At 43.1% G+C, this 15,480-nt stretch overlaps 1 protein-coding gene across 1 annotated transcript in view; it reads right to left on the reverse strand.

The window, feature by feature from the left end:
• Positions 1-1,582: 1,582 nt before the first annotated feature.
• Positions 1,583-15,480, reverse strand: part of LONP2 (lon peptidase 2, peroxisomal) — a 35,766-nt gene continuing 21,868 nt past the window's right edge. The window contains exons 12-15 of the mRNA XM_064386417.1: positions 10,765-10,907; positions 5,888-6,095; positions 4,665-4,855; positions 1,583-3,071 (exon numbers count right to left, since the gene is read on the reverse strand). Coding sequence (XP_064242487.1) covers positions 2,850-3,071; positions 4,665-4,855; positions 5,888-6,095; positions 10,765-10,907 — 764 coding nt within the window. The 3' untranslated portion in view covers positions 1,583-2,849. The remainder of the gene's footprint in view (positions 3,072-4,664; positions 4,856-5,887; positions 6,096-10,764; positions 10,908-15,480) is intronic.

Here is a 15,480-nt window from a genome sequence, read left to right on the forward strand (position 1 = left end):
GAGGTGCAGTGGGCTGAAGGTCAGGGCTGTGCTCTGGAAGGGCCTTCAGGAAAGGCCTTGGCAGTGAGCTGCAGAGCTGTGCTCAGACAGGTTGGTTCATGTTTCACAGAGGACAAGAGCTATAGCATAACTACTGTATGCTGACTTACTGTAATGTAAATTGGTATTGCTCCATTTGGTGTTAAATAATTGTATAAAACCTTTAATATCCATCGTCAGATGGAATTATGAAATTACCCTTGGGCCCAGATCCTCAACAGTATTAAAAGCTTAAAGAGTGTGAGGATCTGGTAAGTCAACCTACACTGTTCTATATGAAAAAGGAACCATACTAGAAGTCTGTACAGTTTACTACCTTATCTAAAATAAATGGTGTATTAAAGCCTGGCATTGTCGTAACATTAGCTATTTATTTTAGAAAGTGCTGTTTTACTTTGCTGTATTGGGAGGAGTATTCAAATTTGTCTTTAAAAGATGAAACACAGTAGATCTTGCATTTGTCTGCTAGCACTACCTCCATGGTTTTTCATTGCCCTTTAAAAAAAAAAAAAGGCCTTAAAATGTTTTGACAAATGTGGATGTAAATATTTTGATTCTGTTGTGACAGTTCCTGCTAGTTCTTGTTTGCAGTAGTGGTTTAAAATTAAAGCAGGTGAATGGTTTTGTATTGCTGCCTGTCCTGTTGTTTTATCCAGAATCTTTTCCAAGCTGCTGTGATTAAAGCAGGAATTGTTCTAGTGGGATAGTTACTAGCTGTAGCAGTTTAGAGTGTGGATAGAGGAAAGGAGCTGCCACTGCTTTTACTTTTGATAAGCTTCAGCACTTTTGGGGTATTTTTCTGAGGGACACAGGCTGAATCTCTGCTCCATCCAACTGTTCCTAAGCAGATATCCCAGGGGATTGTCACCCTTTCAGAGGTTCTGCACTGCTCTGGCTCACTGCTGCACTGCATTATTGGGCTCAGTGGAAGCAGAACAAAAGGCACTGAAGTGTGGCTGCAGTGTCTGCTGTGATGGGTAATGCTTGTGTTCAGAAAAATCTCAGTTCAGTAACAACCTCAGCTCTGGCAGCAGGGACAGGAAGAGGTGGCACTAAATGCCTGGCATTATCTTCAGAGTGCCATTAAACCCCTCACCTTCAGGTGGGGTCCATGGGGACAAGACTTGGGAATTGGAGTGATTCTTTTAACTTTCTGGGCAGCAGCGCCCTGTTTTGCCATGCTAGAATTTTTTTGTAGTAGTAGTCCTTTTTCTCTTCTAAAAAATGCAGATTTGTTTTGTCCCTGTGTAAACAGACTGTGCTGGAATTCCGAGCATGTCAGCGCTCTCACAGGGCAGAGCAGTGCAGGATTGTTTCTCCATCTGTTTGGTAAAGGATTTTTCCCTCCTGGTTTGATCAAAAGCAAAGCAGCAGGACAGAGTTACCAGGCTGGGGTTTTACCCAGGGGGAAGTTTCTTTGCACTTCTTCCCTACACATTTCTCATGAGGCAGAACATGTTCTGGGACTGGGGCTGTCGTCTGTAGTCTCAGAACATGTGAGTGACTAAGAGTGCAGCTCTTAAAATAGTGACACAGAAGCAGGTTTTGTTTTTATCATTTTATTAGATTAAGTCTTTTGTCAAAGTTGTAAAATCTTTTGTAAAATAGGTGTTGAAATTCCCACTGAATTGATTACAATCAGTGCTGTTATATTCCAGGTAAATCAGCTTTGTTATCTACAAAAATGAAAGCAAAGCAAACTCTTTACTTTTTTTAGGCAGCTTCTGGAACAGGCTGTTGTGACTGGTACAGTTTGTGTTTCATAAGCACTTTGGGGTTTGTTTCAGAACCAGCGAGCAAGAGAAGGATGTAACAACACCCAGGATTTGCTCGTGGGGCTCACCCTGGAATAAACAGTGCCAAGGGCCCCGATCACAGCTGGAGCACAGTTCTCACTGAGCTTCAAGGGGAGATCGAGACAAAGCTAGCGAAGGACAGGGAGGCTGCCAGACTTCTTGAACCTTACATTATTCACACTGAATAAAGATTCAGAATTTTCTTGGCATTGTTCAAATGGATTTAATTTCCATAGGTGAACCTCCAAGCATCAGCATCCCTGAACCAAGTGGGTTTGTAGTGGGTGGGAATGCAGGACATGCACTCTGCCCCTCCACACCATCCCTGGGTTTTTTCATTAAGGCCTCATGCACACTCCACCCCCTGCTGCTGCAGGGACAGCTGTGCCAGATGGGAACTGATGTGTTCTCTCCCTTCCTACACAACAATTCCTACATGTCAGTTCTGGCATTGCTTCCTGTGTTTGAAAAATAGAACAAACCAGAACCAAGTGCTAAAAGAACTTAACTTCATTTATTAGCCCATAGTGCTTCTCTTCAGATGCCTTAAGCTTTTTTTTTTAGATTTCACAAACCTTATTTTCCCCAGATACTGCTGCTCCTTAGCACATCATTATTCATTATTATTACAGATATTTTGTAAATAAGTAAACTTGCACTAAATCAGTTTGCTTTTTGTAACAACCCCACCTATGGCCCTCTCCTGCTGCACATTATTCCCTCTAAGGATATGACCAGCTGCTGCCACGTACACACCTAGGTGCCAGATAGGCTAAGGAATTCTTTCTCATGCTCAAATCCACCAGGAAATGAGATTCAAGATTCTTTGCTGATAAAAAGCAGCAAATGTCCCTAAAGTGCAGTTTCAGGTTGTGAACTGCAGCAGCATCATCCTTTTGATGGCAATGACACCCCCATTCAAACCCATTTAGCTCATAGCTGTACCTGATACCTAAACGTAGCTGAAAGAGATCAAGAACTATGGAACTGGAGAAGGAAGGCGAGGCTGTGTGCCTACAGTTTGCTGTTCAAGTGCTCCAGGCTGGCCGTGGCTGCGAAGCCGCCGTCGAAGGCGGCGTTCAGCACCTGGTCCAGGCAGGCGGCCAGCACGAAGGTCAGGTCCTGCCGCACGTGCGCCGCGATCTCCTCCAGATCCTTCTCGTTCCTCTGAGGAATGATGACTCTCTTCAGGCCAGCTCGGTGTGCTGCCAGCACTTTGTCTTTAATTCCCCCAACCTGGGGAGGAGAAGAGATAGATTAGTTCATTATTTTTATACATGTAACAAAATAGTTATTGTAACATCACATCAGGAGTTAAATTTTGAGGAAAGGTTCTGCCTCATTCATTTAGGAAAGCAATTAAAAATGCAGTCAGAGTTGTAGCCCATCATGTGCTTAATGAGGGAAATATATTAATATGCTACAGTATTCGTTCTGTAACAGCTAATAATGAGAGAAAAATTAATTTAGGAGTGCAGGTACAAGAGAATCAATAGTGGAAAAGTCACTGCTTTTCAGGAATTTCTTTAACAAAAGTGGCCTTCGCTCTGTTTTTTTTATATCACGTGCTGAAATCCTAAACCTGCATCAGATTTTCAGATAAAGGCAGTGTTAGATTTAGGGGGAAAAGAGTCCTAAAGCAGCAATATCCCATGAAAAATAACTTGAGCTGTACAACAAAATATGCACAGCAAAGCAAACCTGTGCTCCAGGAGTGGAGAGGCACTGCTCCACTGAGACCATCTTAGAGCAGAAACTTGTAATTTTACAGTGCTTGAGAGGCGAGGAAGGGCCTGTGTTACAGTACAAAGGGCAAACCCTGGCTGCTGTGACAGGGGCAGAGTGACCCGTGATCCCTACATGACCCACACGTGCTGCACACTCCGCAGCAAGGGCAGCCCCTGGCACAGCCCTGGCAATGCAGCCCCTGGTGACAGCAAGATTCCAGACTGCCTCGGGGGAGGAGGAAAATGTGGTTTAATATTCACATGTACCTTATCTCTGCACGCAGCTTCAGCAGCAGGCACAGTCAGGGCAGGCTGGCTGCAGGGCTCAGCTGGCTCCCACCAGAGGCACTGCAGAACCCTGGACAAAGGCCTGTCCTGTCTCTCTGCCCCCAGAGCCTCCCAGGCCACTGCCTGCCACGGCTCCTCTGGTTCTGTCTCCTCTGCAGCAAACAAAAGCCTGTCCCTGATTTGCAGCTTCATCCTCCTCCTGTCCATCACTTGGTGTGAGATGATAGCTCCCACACTGGCTGCAGCACCTGTGCCAGGCTCCACTGGCACTTCAAACTGGACTCTGTTTGTTTGAATGCCTTCTTTGCCTTCAAGCTTTGACAAACCTTTATGGAAACCCCATTTGGCTGAGCCAATCCAAGGATTAACATTTAAGAGAAATCTAAAAGTAGATCCATGGATTCAGGAGTAACCTGTGTGCAGTTCTGGGAGAGCTTTAAGACACAACTTTTCACAGACACCAGAAGTAGCTCTGTACCAACAGTCTGAGGAAGCACATTAAGAAACTGCAGTGCAGACTCAGAGCCACCCTGCATTTTAAGCCTTTGAGGTTTCCTTTCTAAGCAGACATTTTAATGTATTTTCCCAAAAAGCCACATCCAGGCTGGCTTTAGCTTGAAAGGCAAAGCAGAGGAGTGGGGCAGTCGTGCAGCAGCCTGGCCTCTTCCACCTGCACCAGCAGAGACCACATTGCTGCTAAGGAATGATCCAGCAAGGCTCTGGATCCACTCTTTTCTAAGTGGCCATAAACAGATTTTATATCCAAAATAGGGAGAATTAATACAACTTAGCTCTTTTCTGCAATGATGCTTACTGGAAGAACAAGGCCTCTCAGTGTAATTTCTCCTGTCATGGCTACATCTGAGCACACCAGCCGCCCACTGAAGAGTGAAGCAAGGCAGGTTACTATGGTAACACCAGCAGATGGTCCATCTTTTGTGACAGCTCCAGCTGGGAAGTGCAGATGGATGTCAGTGTTGTCAAGGAGATCAAAACTTCCAGAAGCTTAAGGAAAAAAAGAATGGTTTGAATGTTAAAAATCTAAACCCATTTTGTTCTGGTCTTTATTCTAAAAGCCCACCAAGAACTAAAAGCCTTGGCACTATTTACTAACAGTAGGCTGAAGAAAACAATATTGCAGAGGCCCTAGGAAAAAAAAAACAACAAAGAAATCCCAATGAGCTCTCCTACATCCAGATTCCTAGAAAAACTGTAACATGATAACCAATAAACTTGGCATTTGCACTGAGAAATTGAGAGTAGGGATTAATGTGGAAACCAAGGAATTTCCACATAGAATTTTTATGTCCCAAACCATCAATGTCAATATTCAGAGAACGCTCCACAGAAACTCACAATTATAATCAAGTGGAACTCTTATTTATGTCCTTTCACCTGTAATGGAGTACACGGAGTGTAAGCCAGAGAGGTGAACATGCACACAGGTAATGCCTGCAGCATTTCATACATTAATTACATTCTGGCTTTTAACCTATCTAAACTTGCACAAATAGTGGAAGACACTGGTCAATTATTTGTTTGATCAGCAGATGATCAATCTAGAAGGCAAATTTCTACAAGTCCTGGGAGGTTCAGACAAAAAATAGTTAAAATGTTCTTGTCCAGAGCCCTATTGCACTGCAGTTCCACAGCTGCCAAAAAAACCCAACATTCTCAAAATACTAAAACTTCGACTAAAAAACCTTTTAAGAGAACCTGTCAGAGAAAAGCTAGACTTCCATATCTGTCTCCATCATAAAAATACTGCTGGAAAGCTTGAGTGTAAAAATGAGTCAGAGGCAGAGTCTGCCACAAGCAAGAAGCAGCACCTTGGCACTGAGGCTGCCCACAACCTTCCAGGCTAGGGCAGGGAGACACAACTCACGTTCTGCCAGGCCACAACCACCCTGGCTTGGCAGCATCTGGGAGAGAACTACACAGAGGCACTCTGGAGTGATGTCATCCTCAGGCTGAAACCCCTTCTCTGTTCCACAGCCACTCCAGTACTGCCAGGGCTGCTCCCCGCAGTGCCCTCACCGTTGGTGAGCTGGTATCTCTTGGCGTTGCTGCGCAGCCAGCTGATGGCCAGGTGAGCTGACTCCTTCATGACGTCCCCCAGCTGCCCCGTGAGTGTCAGCTGGCCCTCCCCGTCCATCCTGCTGGCTTCCACAAACATGATCTCCCCTCCCAGGGGTGTCCAGGCCAGCCCGATGGCCACCCCGGGCTGGTTGAGGCGCTCGGACACCTGAGGGCAAACACGGCAAGTGGTTCAGGAAACAGCCATTACAAAATTTGCAAAAACAATTCAATAGTTGGCTTTGAAACAACTGTACCCATCAAAACACTTAAGCCAAGTGTCTGACCTCTTATATTTTAGTTTATTATTTAATGCAGCAGTAGTTCTGGATATGTGTAAACACTAATTACACAGCAGGAGCTGTATGTGGCACTTAGCTTAAGGCCATGGCAAACATCCTGGCCTGTCATTCTTGAAACCTTCCCTGCCCCCAAAAACACCATGAGAATCTTTCTCCTCAAAGACTTCAAGTATTCAGTCAATCCTGGCTGAATGTTTATGTGACTTAACCCATCTGCTGGAGTGTGTTTGCCCTGACTGTTACTCCTGTGACAAAGCCAGTTTTGCTCCTTGGTGTTCCCTACAAGCCTTTTCAAAGGTGGTGGCACTGCCTGAGCTGTGGCCAGCCAAGCCCCTGCTGTTGTTCCCTGCAGACATTTACACTTTGGAACAGCAGAAACATGAATGTGTTCCAGGCCAGGCAGAGGGGACAGAGCCCCTTTAGGGGTTACTGGCAGCCAAAGCCAAGGAAGCCACACAGCCCCTCCTCCTGCTTCTCCTAACCTGTGCACTGGCATCAGCACCCTGCCTTTTGCTTTCATTAGCATGATCAGGCTATAAAGGCTCTTTCTTTTTCTAGCATTTAAGAAAATTGTACAGAACTCTGTGTTTCACTTTTATGGTATCAAAATACCTCACCAAGCATTTTCATCCTTGCTAGCATCAGTTCCTGTATCCATTCCCTGTGTGTTATTAGTTGCAGTGATTGATCATTTTAGTAACTGCTCAGTAGCTCAGGTTAACAAAGTCAGTTCATCCTGCTCACACTGAAGTCCAGCAATGCTGGAACATTCCCCTTTGCACTGCAGACAATGCTATTTTTGACCATCATTGTTTCAAACATTAAAGGTGAGATAAACACAATTAACTGTCCACACCCTCTCTCAGCCCAAAGCAGCCATCAACAAGGTTTATTGATTTGGGGGTTTTGTTTCAGTTTTTTTACCCTGCACTCTGGATCAACTGGAAACAGTCTAGAGACTGTTTGAGAGCTATGGGGCAGAACAGAGCAAATGGGACAACAAATCAAAACCCAAATGGTTCTACAGACTCAGCACAGGCTCCTCCTCCATCCTCAGACTAGGCAGGCACCTCCTCCTGCTTTCACAAGTCAGTTGAGATTAGATAAGAGAAGCTGCCTGTGTATAGGTGTTGATCACCTTTGGACCATTGTTCCTTGCATTACCTGGTGCCTCCAAAAGCCAGGCCACCTCTCCTGCTGTCCTGGAGAGAGACTGCACCACCCCTGATGTGAGCTCAGCTCAGCCTTAGTGAGCCTCTGACAGGCACTGGAGGCAGCTGTGAGGTCTGGCTGCACAGAAGCCCCCTGGAAACCCCCAAACAGCCAGTGGAAAGCACCCTGGACTGCCTGAGACAGCCACAAAGTGCTACAGGGAGCCCCCCCCAAGACTGAACTGCTCCTGGCACCTCTGAATCATTTATTCTCACCAAAAGTCTGATTAGAATAACTCCTTTCTTACACTTTCTAAACAATCTCAATTAAACATGACCACTGGAATCAGCTGATGGCTGTCAGGTGATGAAGATGCCACTGAAGATGCCAATGGAGTCTTAGGGTTTGAGAACTTTTGTAGATGAGACCAAACCAGCTGTGATTTAGCTGTACCCTGAGTACATGAACATACTGCCAGATGCATTTTACCTGCCTGGACACTGCAAAATTGGTCTTAGCATTCAGCATAGTCACTTATTTTAGAGTATTTCAGGTTATCATCTGCTGTTGTGGAGCTACACCAAGTCAGTGCAATGGACAAGAAGCTCTAAGTCCCTGCCTGGCAATGGGAAGACGAGCACCACTTCAGCCACTTGCTTTTAGCACGTTTGCTTTCCTTCCACAGCTTCTCCCAGCCTGACTGTACCAACATTTTTTCTTCTCTTCTGATTCATTCCTTGGCAAATCACTGCTGGCAAAGCAGTGGCTTCCCTCTGAGGGAGGAGGATTTCCCAGAAATATCACCACAAGACTGATAGTGCTTAGATAAAAATGCCAATCTAAACCTGTACTTTGGACAGGTTTTGCTTCTCAAAGACACCCTGATTTTTTCCCTGATTGGAATTGTGTGTGTCCCATGAAACAGAGCCATTCTTTTATGGCATCTGCACTTTCATTTTCTAGAACAGGTAATTTCCCTGACCTGCAGCTTCTGTCCCTTCAACTTCACTCAAGTTATGAGGGTATAAACCAATCCTGATGAGTTTTCCTGTGGTGCCAACAACCTTTGCTACCTGAGCAGAATTAAGGGTTCAAAGAAAAAAAAAAGCCAAAAAAACCCTCTAAAACACCAACCAATATCCAAGCCAAAAATACAAATAGTTTGTTATAAACCCACTGGAGATGTTAGAAACCCTTTCCCCCAGAAGTGTGCTGTGCTGAAACATTCCCTTAAATCTTCTGCAATTTAAACTGATGAGATTATTATTTCAAAGCCTCACTGTGTGATTAATTCCAACATTTGTTCTGTAGGGAGACACATAGATTATTTATTTGTGATAAATGAATTCATCCAGCAAGTAGGAGCTGAATATTCTGTCCCATCTTCCTGCTGGGAGAGCTGTGCAGACAACAGCCAAGCACTGCCCTGGAAAGGTGAAAGATGAATCCCTGGGTCAGGAATTCCCTGAAGGACAACAGATCCATTAAGTCATGTCATGTTTTCAGTTCCATTTGCTCAGCCTCGTGCAGGTACTGACACAGTGGCTGCCTCATTGTGTCTTTGTTTCAGCTGCTGATAAATGACAAAATGCAGGCCCAGGGTGAAGCTCTCAGGCCAGACCCAGCCTGTGACTGCAGAGCAGAACCCACAGCAGCCAAGCTCAGAGCAGCAACTCTGCTCCTCCAAAGAACCTTGGGGGGACTTAGGAAAATTCTAAGGAATTACACTTTAGTTGGGAAAATTCTTTAAAATGGGAGTTATGTTGTTATCTGAACAATTTACATGGAAAAAACCAAAGTGTGTACTGAAAAATATTCACTCAATCAATACAGCAAATGGTACATGGAAAGAAATCCTGGGCTGCTTGGGGAACTGAAATGTGTGCATTCATCTCTATTTATGCACTAAATTTGCCTTCTAAATAGGGAAATGTTAAAAAACCCTTTTGAAACAGAAGTCACAAGCTTCAATCAGTCTTATTTCAGTTTAGAGGCCAGCAGATCCATGGAATGCTTATCTGCAAATTTATGGCATCTATTGTGGACTCCACAACAAATAAACACTCACAAAAGATAACGCCCAGCTAGCACCCCTGTATTTGTACACTTGAAATTAAGAACCTCACTTGGATTACTTAATCCTACAGAAAAAAGACAAAATAGCAGAAATTATTTTCCAACAAAAACACACTATCAAATTTAAATGAATAATCAACTCCAGAAACAAAACTGACACCAGGTGGAACACTTAAGAAAAATCCCACATTAGCACTGAATTCTTACATTTGTGTCACCTTCCTGCTGGGTACAGAGGCTTCTGAGAGTTGGAAAGAACAAATGTAAGCTGCTGACAATTCAGTCATTTGCTAAAGAGTAAATTCTTATTTCTGAAAGTAAAGAAACAGATCACCAAAGATCCCAGGGAATGGCCTCAGCCCAGAGGCTGTTGGTCATTTCTCTTCGTGCCTCCCACTGCTCCCACCACCATCCTCTGCCAAACCAATGGCACTGTCTCCTTTCAGTTTGTTTCCTCATTTCTGTCCCTTCCTTAAGAATCTCTTCCATGATAAAATCTTCATATCCAAAAGCCTCAGTTCAGGTCTAAAACCTGATTCATTCCTGAACAAACATTCACTTTCTCCTGCTATCCCAATCACCTTGCCCCCTTTTTGTTCTTCAAGTCCCACTGGAAGTCTGGTCCTCTTATTTAGGAGAAAGTAATTGTAAGAGGAAAGTTCTCAGAAACAGAGAACAGTGTCACTGGTGAAATGAGAACCCCAAACTAACAAACTACTTTAACTGATGGCATTTCCATAGAACAGAGCAAAACACAGATGGGGGAAAGCAAAAAATCTGAAATATGCCTATTGAGGAGCAAAGCTGGAGGTGCCTGACTGATCATAAAACATTTTAATAGCTAAGAGTCACATTAACCTAAAGAATGTCTGAGAACTTCTGGTGCAAACTGGAGTGGTTTTAATACCCAAAAATGCTGCCTGGCTTTAAGGAGGTATGAGGAGCAGTCCTTAGCACAGCTGCTGCAGAGACAGGATTCCTGGGTTCTACTTTTGGCTTCTTTCCCAAGACCACCAAACATCCCCCAAACAAAAGCAAAATTGTTTCAAACTGAAAAAACACCACCACATTCTTCAGCACTGCTGCAGGAACCTTTGCCAACAGAAAAGCCAGGGCATTATGACATTTATGTACCCTGAGTTAAAAGAAAAGAGAAATTTCTTTAGGTTAAAACACACTTGGTGGAATATAAAGAAACCAGCATTGTTATTAACTTATTTTGAAGTTGTCAACATTGTATAGACTCAGTCCATAGCAATAATCATATCAGCCAGAAACAGCATCAAACAGAACAAATGAGGATGTTACCTCCATGTCGTACATGGGGGGCCCCAGGATATCTTTCAGAGCATGGAAATCAATTAAAATTGGCATTTCAGGTGGCAGAGCCAGGTCAGCTGTGTCACTGATGGATTCTGGTTTGGCATCTTCTGTGACGTGTTCTTTGCAATCTAAGGGAAGAAAATCTAATTTAGGATTTGTAATGGTCTTTCCTAGGCAGAGGAATTTTTTTAAAATCGTGACAGGGAAAAATAAAACATGCAATGAAAGGCTCAGTAAGTTCAGGAAAAATGGGCTCAAACCATCTCTCACAAAAATCTTGTCAAATTAAAGATAATATGGCATGAAATGTAATTATTAAGACTAAATATGTTCTAACTGTTCATCAAAGATAAAATTAAATCTAGAGCACTGACAGAGATGAAACTCATCAGCTTAAGTGCATTTTAAACTAATTCAAATAGCAAAACACATTAGGCTCATTTAAGACTTTACATTTTTCACCAGATTTGTGCAGAAAACCAGTATTTCACAGAATCAGAAGAGTTTGGGCTGTAAAGGACCTTAAAGCTGATCTTGCTTTAAGGTCTTGCAGGGACACCTTCCACCATCCCAGGCTGCTCCAGGCCACGTCCAACCTGGCCTTGGACACTTTCAAGGGGCGGGGCAGCCACAGCTTCTCTGTGCCAGGCCTCCCCACCCTCCCAGGGAAGGGTTTATCCCTCCCTGCAGGAGGAATCACTGCAGGGTGGTGTAACACAGAATGTGCAGCTGGACAGGGCAGTTCTGACAGTGCAGGAGCTCCTGTTCTTTTTCTGAGTGTTTACAGCTGTGCCCCAGCACCTCCAGGGCAGCCCTTGCAGCACGGGCTCTGATGTGACACTTCTCAGGTTGATTTTTGAGCAAAGCCATAAAAGTCACAGAAGACAATCATAGAAGGGTTTGGGTTGGAAGGGACCCTTAAAGATCATCACACACCACACACAGGGACACCTTCCAACTACTCAGGCTGCTTAACTCACAAAACTGACATCTCCTGTCTGTTCAACAGCCAGCTCAGAACACAACACCTATAAGGCCTTGTTCAGTGGAAAAACCTCAATTTTGGTGTAACAACCTGTGGGCTTTGTCTTGAAATAATACACACACAGAGGGCTCTGTTCTCTTCTTTGTTGAAGGAGATATTGCTAAGGTGCCATGCTCAATAACCAGTAGCAGCAAAAAATTCCTCCAAGGTCCAATTACCAGACATTTTCAGAAATACCTACAGGCATGGTACACTCTTCAGGAAGGGCTATAAAGCCCCAGCAGCCTGACACTTCTGAATGCAATATACTCAAGTGTCACCTAGGAGGGACCACACAATTGAAGCAACAGTTATGGGTTCAGAGGGGGCTCTTCCCTTCCTGCACTCACAGCATGAGTGGATTCTCACCTGCACAGTGGCTTCCTTAGCAGAACTGCCTTCAAATCTCTGTTTTCTCTTTTTATACAGAAGTGAATTGTAATGGGAGCCATGTCCATGCCAAAGTCCCACAGCCAGCCTGCAGAGAAGCTGTTTGCATGACTGAGCTCAAGAAGTAGCAGTCCCTGGCAGGACTGGCACTGCACAGGTACCCAGGGCCTGGGGGCAGAGGGACAATGCCAGCAGGGAGTCACTTCCCTTCCCCACAGAATCTGATCCAGGTGCAAGGGGCTGATCAGCATTTCTCAAGAGCCCTAAGCAGTGTTTAGTGAAACACCTAGCAGAGAAATGAAGAATGCTTGGACAATCCAGCTGTTCCTAAGGCTCTGTGGCACTCTCAGCCTCCCTGCCCTGAGGCTGTCCTGCACATACAGAGTGAAGACTTCTCCCCACCCCAAACCCCAGCCTAACACACATCTGAAGGCTGCATTACACAGCAGTGTACACTGAGTTCAGGACTCCTGCACCATATTTTGGATCCAAATATGGGTTGTTTACTCTCTTTGAATTCTTTCTAATTTTAGTTTGAAAAGGAGCTTTCTGGTTCTTCCTCTGCACATCAATGCATGCACAGTAACTGCAGATCCCAGAGCTCACACAAGTACAGAAAAACACAAATCACTGATCTGATCTATTCACCATAACGTGAAGAGGTGGTCAGTGGTGCAAAAGCAATTCTCAGAAGGGATGAATGAGGATGTCTCCTTTCACAAGATACAAACTTTCCTGTTGCTAATCCTGATACATAAAGGCCTTTTTACAGGTAATTTTGTGACTGTGCAATTCTCACTAACGCCTTAACAGAGCACCAAGGCAAACATTGCACATCACTACTGACATGACAGCAGCAGCTCAGCTGGCATTCAGGACTCCAGTCTAACAGCTCCTATCCCACAGCCCCAAATCTTTGCACTGCTCCATGGCTAAATCCCATTCCTTTACTGCAAACACTGCCTTAGTCACATGCCTGCTGTTGTTCCAGCACGTCTCTCTTTTGTTAAACTACTATTTTTGTACATAATAAATTCAAAGACATAAATACTGGCAAGTCTAGGAAACTTGACCTTGCATGCTATTCTTGCAATTCAGACTGCAATTTCAACACTATTTGATAATCTGAGATGCAATCCATATTTCAAAACAAAATTGAGTTTAAAACCAGCTGCTTTTGTTCTATACCAAGATTTTACTGCCTAACAAACACAAATGTATTTATGTCACCTAGCTCTGTATACAGCAGAAGAGAAACTCCTCACAAACAAATCAGGGAATTTGAGGATGCCTGCCCCATTAAAAGAACCAGAAACTCTTTTCTTTGACTTTATCTGATCTAATGAGTAGATCCTGTTTTATGATCTGTAACAATAACAAACTCCAGACTTTTTCTAAAAATGTTATACTAAATTCTGGCATTATCTAATTTTCTGTAAAAGCATGCAGTGATGTACTACATGTAATTACAAACTCTACCTTTTTCTTTGAAGGAAAAAGCCATCTTCGTTTATCATCTTTAAACAGGTGCTGACTATGAGGAATCTATACAGACACAAGCAATTAAGATTTCCACTAACAATGACAAATTGAGTTCCTTACCTACCCCAGACTAAAGCCATAAACCACAGTACAAGCTAAATGGCATATTTATCTAAAACAAGACACTTCAATTCAGGTTTCCAGAAACAGAACTTCTCATTAGGACAGAGCTTAATCATCTTACAGTTTGAGACAAGTTGGCAAAATAAACTAAAAGGTCAAAAAGTGCCCTTAGCAGAGCTGCAAACTGCACTAGAGGAAGCACCTCCTGCTCTGCTATTACATGTCTGCTTGGTATTGAGCTGTTTTAACATTTAAAAATTGTAATACTAAAAATAAACAACACATAGCCCTCCCCAAGTAGCCAAAAATAAGTTCAAAAAACAACCAACCAAAAAAAGATTGTTTGTAAAATTTTCCAAGCAGAATCTGCAGCTACTCAAAGATCACAATGTTCTTCAGGAATCTGTCTTTGTAAGTTCCCAAAATAAAAGAAAGTCTCACATGTAAATAATGGATTTGTAATAAAACAGACTCCTAAGAAAACATACTGACAATGAACTATTAAATGTAATTAAATATTTACTCTTAATAGACATTTCATAGCACAAATACTTAAAAAATTAAAAAACTAAGACTCCTACCTTCTACAGATGTAATGAAAATTATACAGAAGTCTAAAACTTCCTCAACACGTAGCAATTTCTCATCTCCTCATAGAACAGACTTAAATTAAGCACTAGCAACACAAGTCTTAAACCCAAAGATTTCTAGCCATACTTACTGACCAAGACAGAAAAATAGAAGGCTAACATTTTAAAGTAGTTTTTAACATAACACATACTGATTTGCTGAATTGCTACAAAAAAAAGACATAAAAAAGAACATCAGTAGGATGGACAAGGCTTCGAGTCTGTGGGCAATTAAAGGGATAATAACATTCTTTCTTTCTCATCTGAGAACTGCAGATGCTTCAACACACAACAGATAGACTCAGAATTCTTTTAGCCCCTCCAAACTAAACCTTCCCCCCAAAACTGCATTTAGGTAGAGAAGGATGGGATTGCTTTTGCTGACAACAGTTCACATTCAAAGCCAGCCACAACATGAAACTGCACCCTACAAGCAACATTCCACTTTCAAACTTAAATCTTATGCACCAAACTTTTAGGAAGCATTTCTTTAGGAAGGGAACATTTCCTGGGACCCTAATCCTGTTTGCACCTCCTTACATGCTTAAATTTAATGCTATGTGCATTTCCCCCCACAGCATCAGGAAAGTTCTTTCCACAAAATAACAAAATACATTCCATCATTTGTGACCTACAGTAACAATGTGTACTTGAAACACTTGAAGGTGAGGTGTTCATGCAGGAATACTTAAGATAAATTAACATGGAAAAAGTAACACTTTAAAAATTAATTTATATTCAAGCCAAACTTCTCAGAACACTTATGCCTTTTTGACATCCTACAGAGAATAATTCCAAGGAATTTTCAGAAATTTCAGAAGAAGGCCCACACTGCAGCCTGCAGAGCTGGAAGCTCTCTAAGGCCAGCAGAGCTCAGACCTGAGTACCTGCAGTCACACCACCCTGGGACTGATGCTCAGCAGATTTCACATGTCAGTGCACATTGACCACTTTGGTCAAACTTGCATTTAATTTAAAATCAAGTGTTTCCTCCACAAGGAGTGTAACAAACTGCTCTGTACTGCTGGGTTATGGAAATGTTAAATATGTTTA

The sequence above is a fragment of the Passer domesticus genome, chromosome 12 (assembly GCF_036417665.1).
Source record: "Passer domesticus isolate bPasDom1 chromosome 12, bPasDom1.hap1, whole genome shotgun sequence".
NCBI classification, from domain to species: Eukaryota; Metazoa; Chordata; class Aves; order Passeriformes; family Passeridae; genus Passer; species Passer domesticus.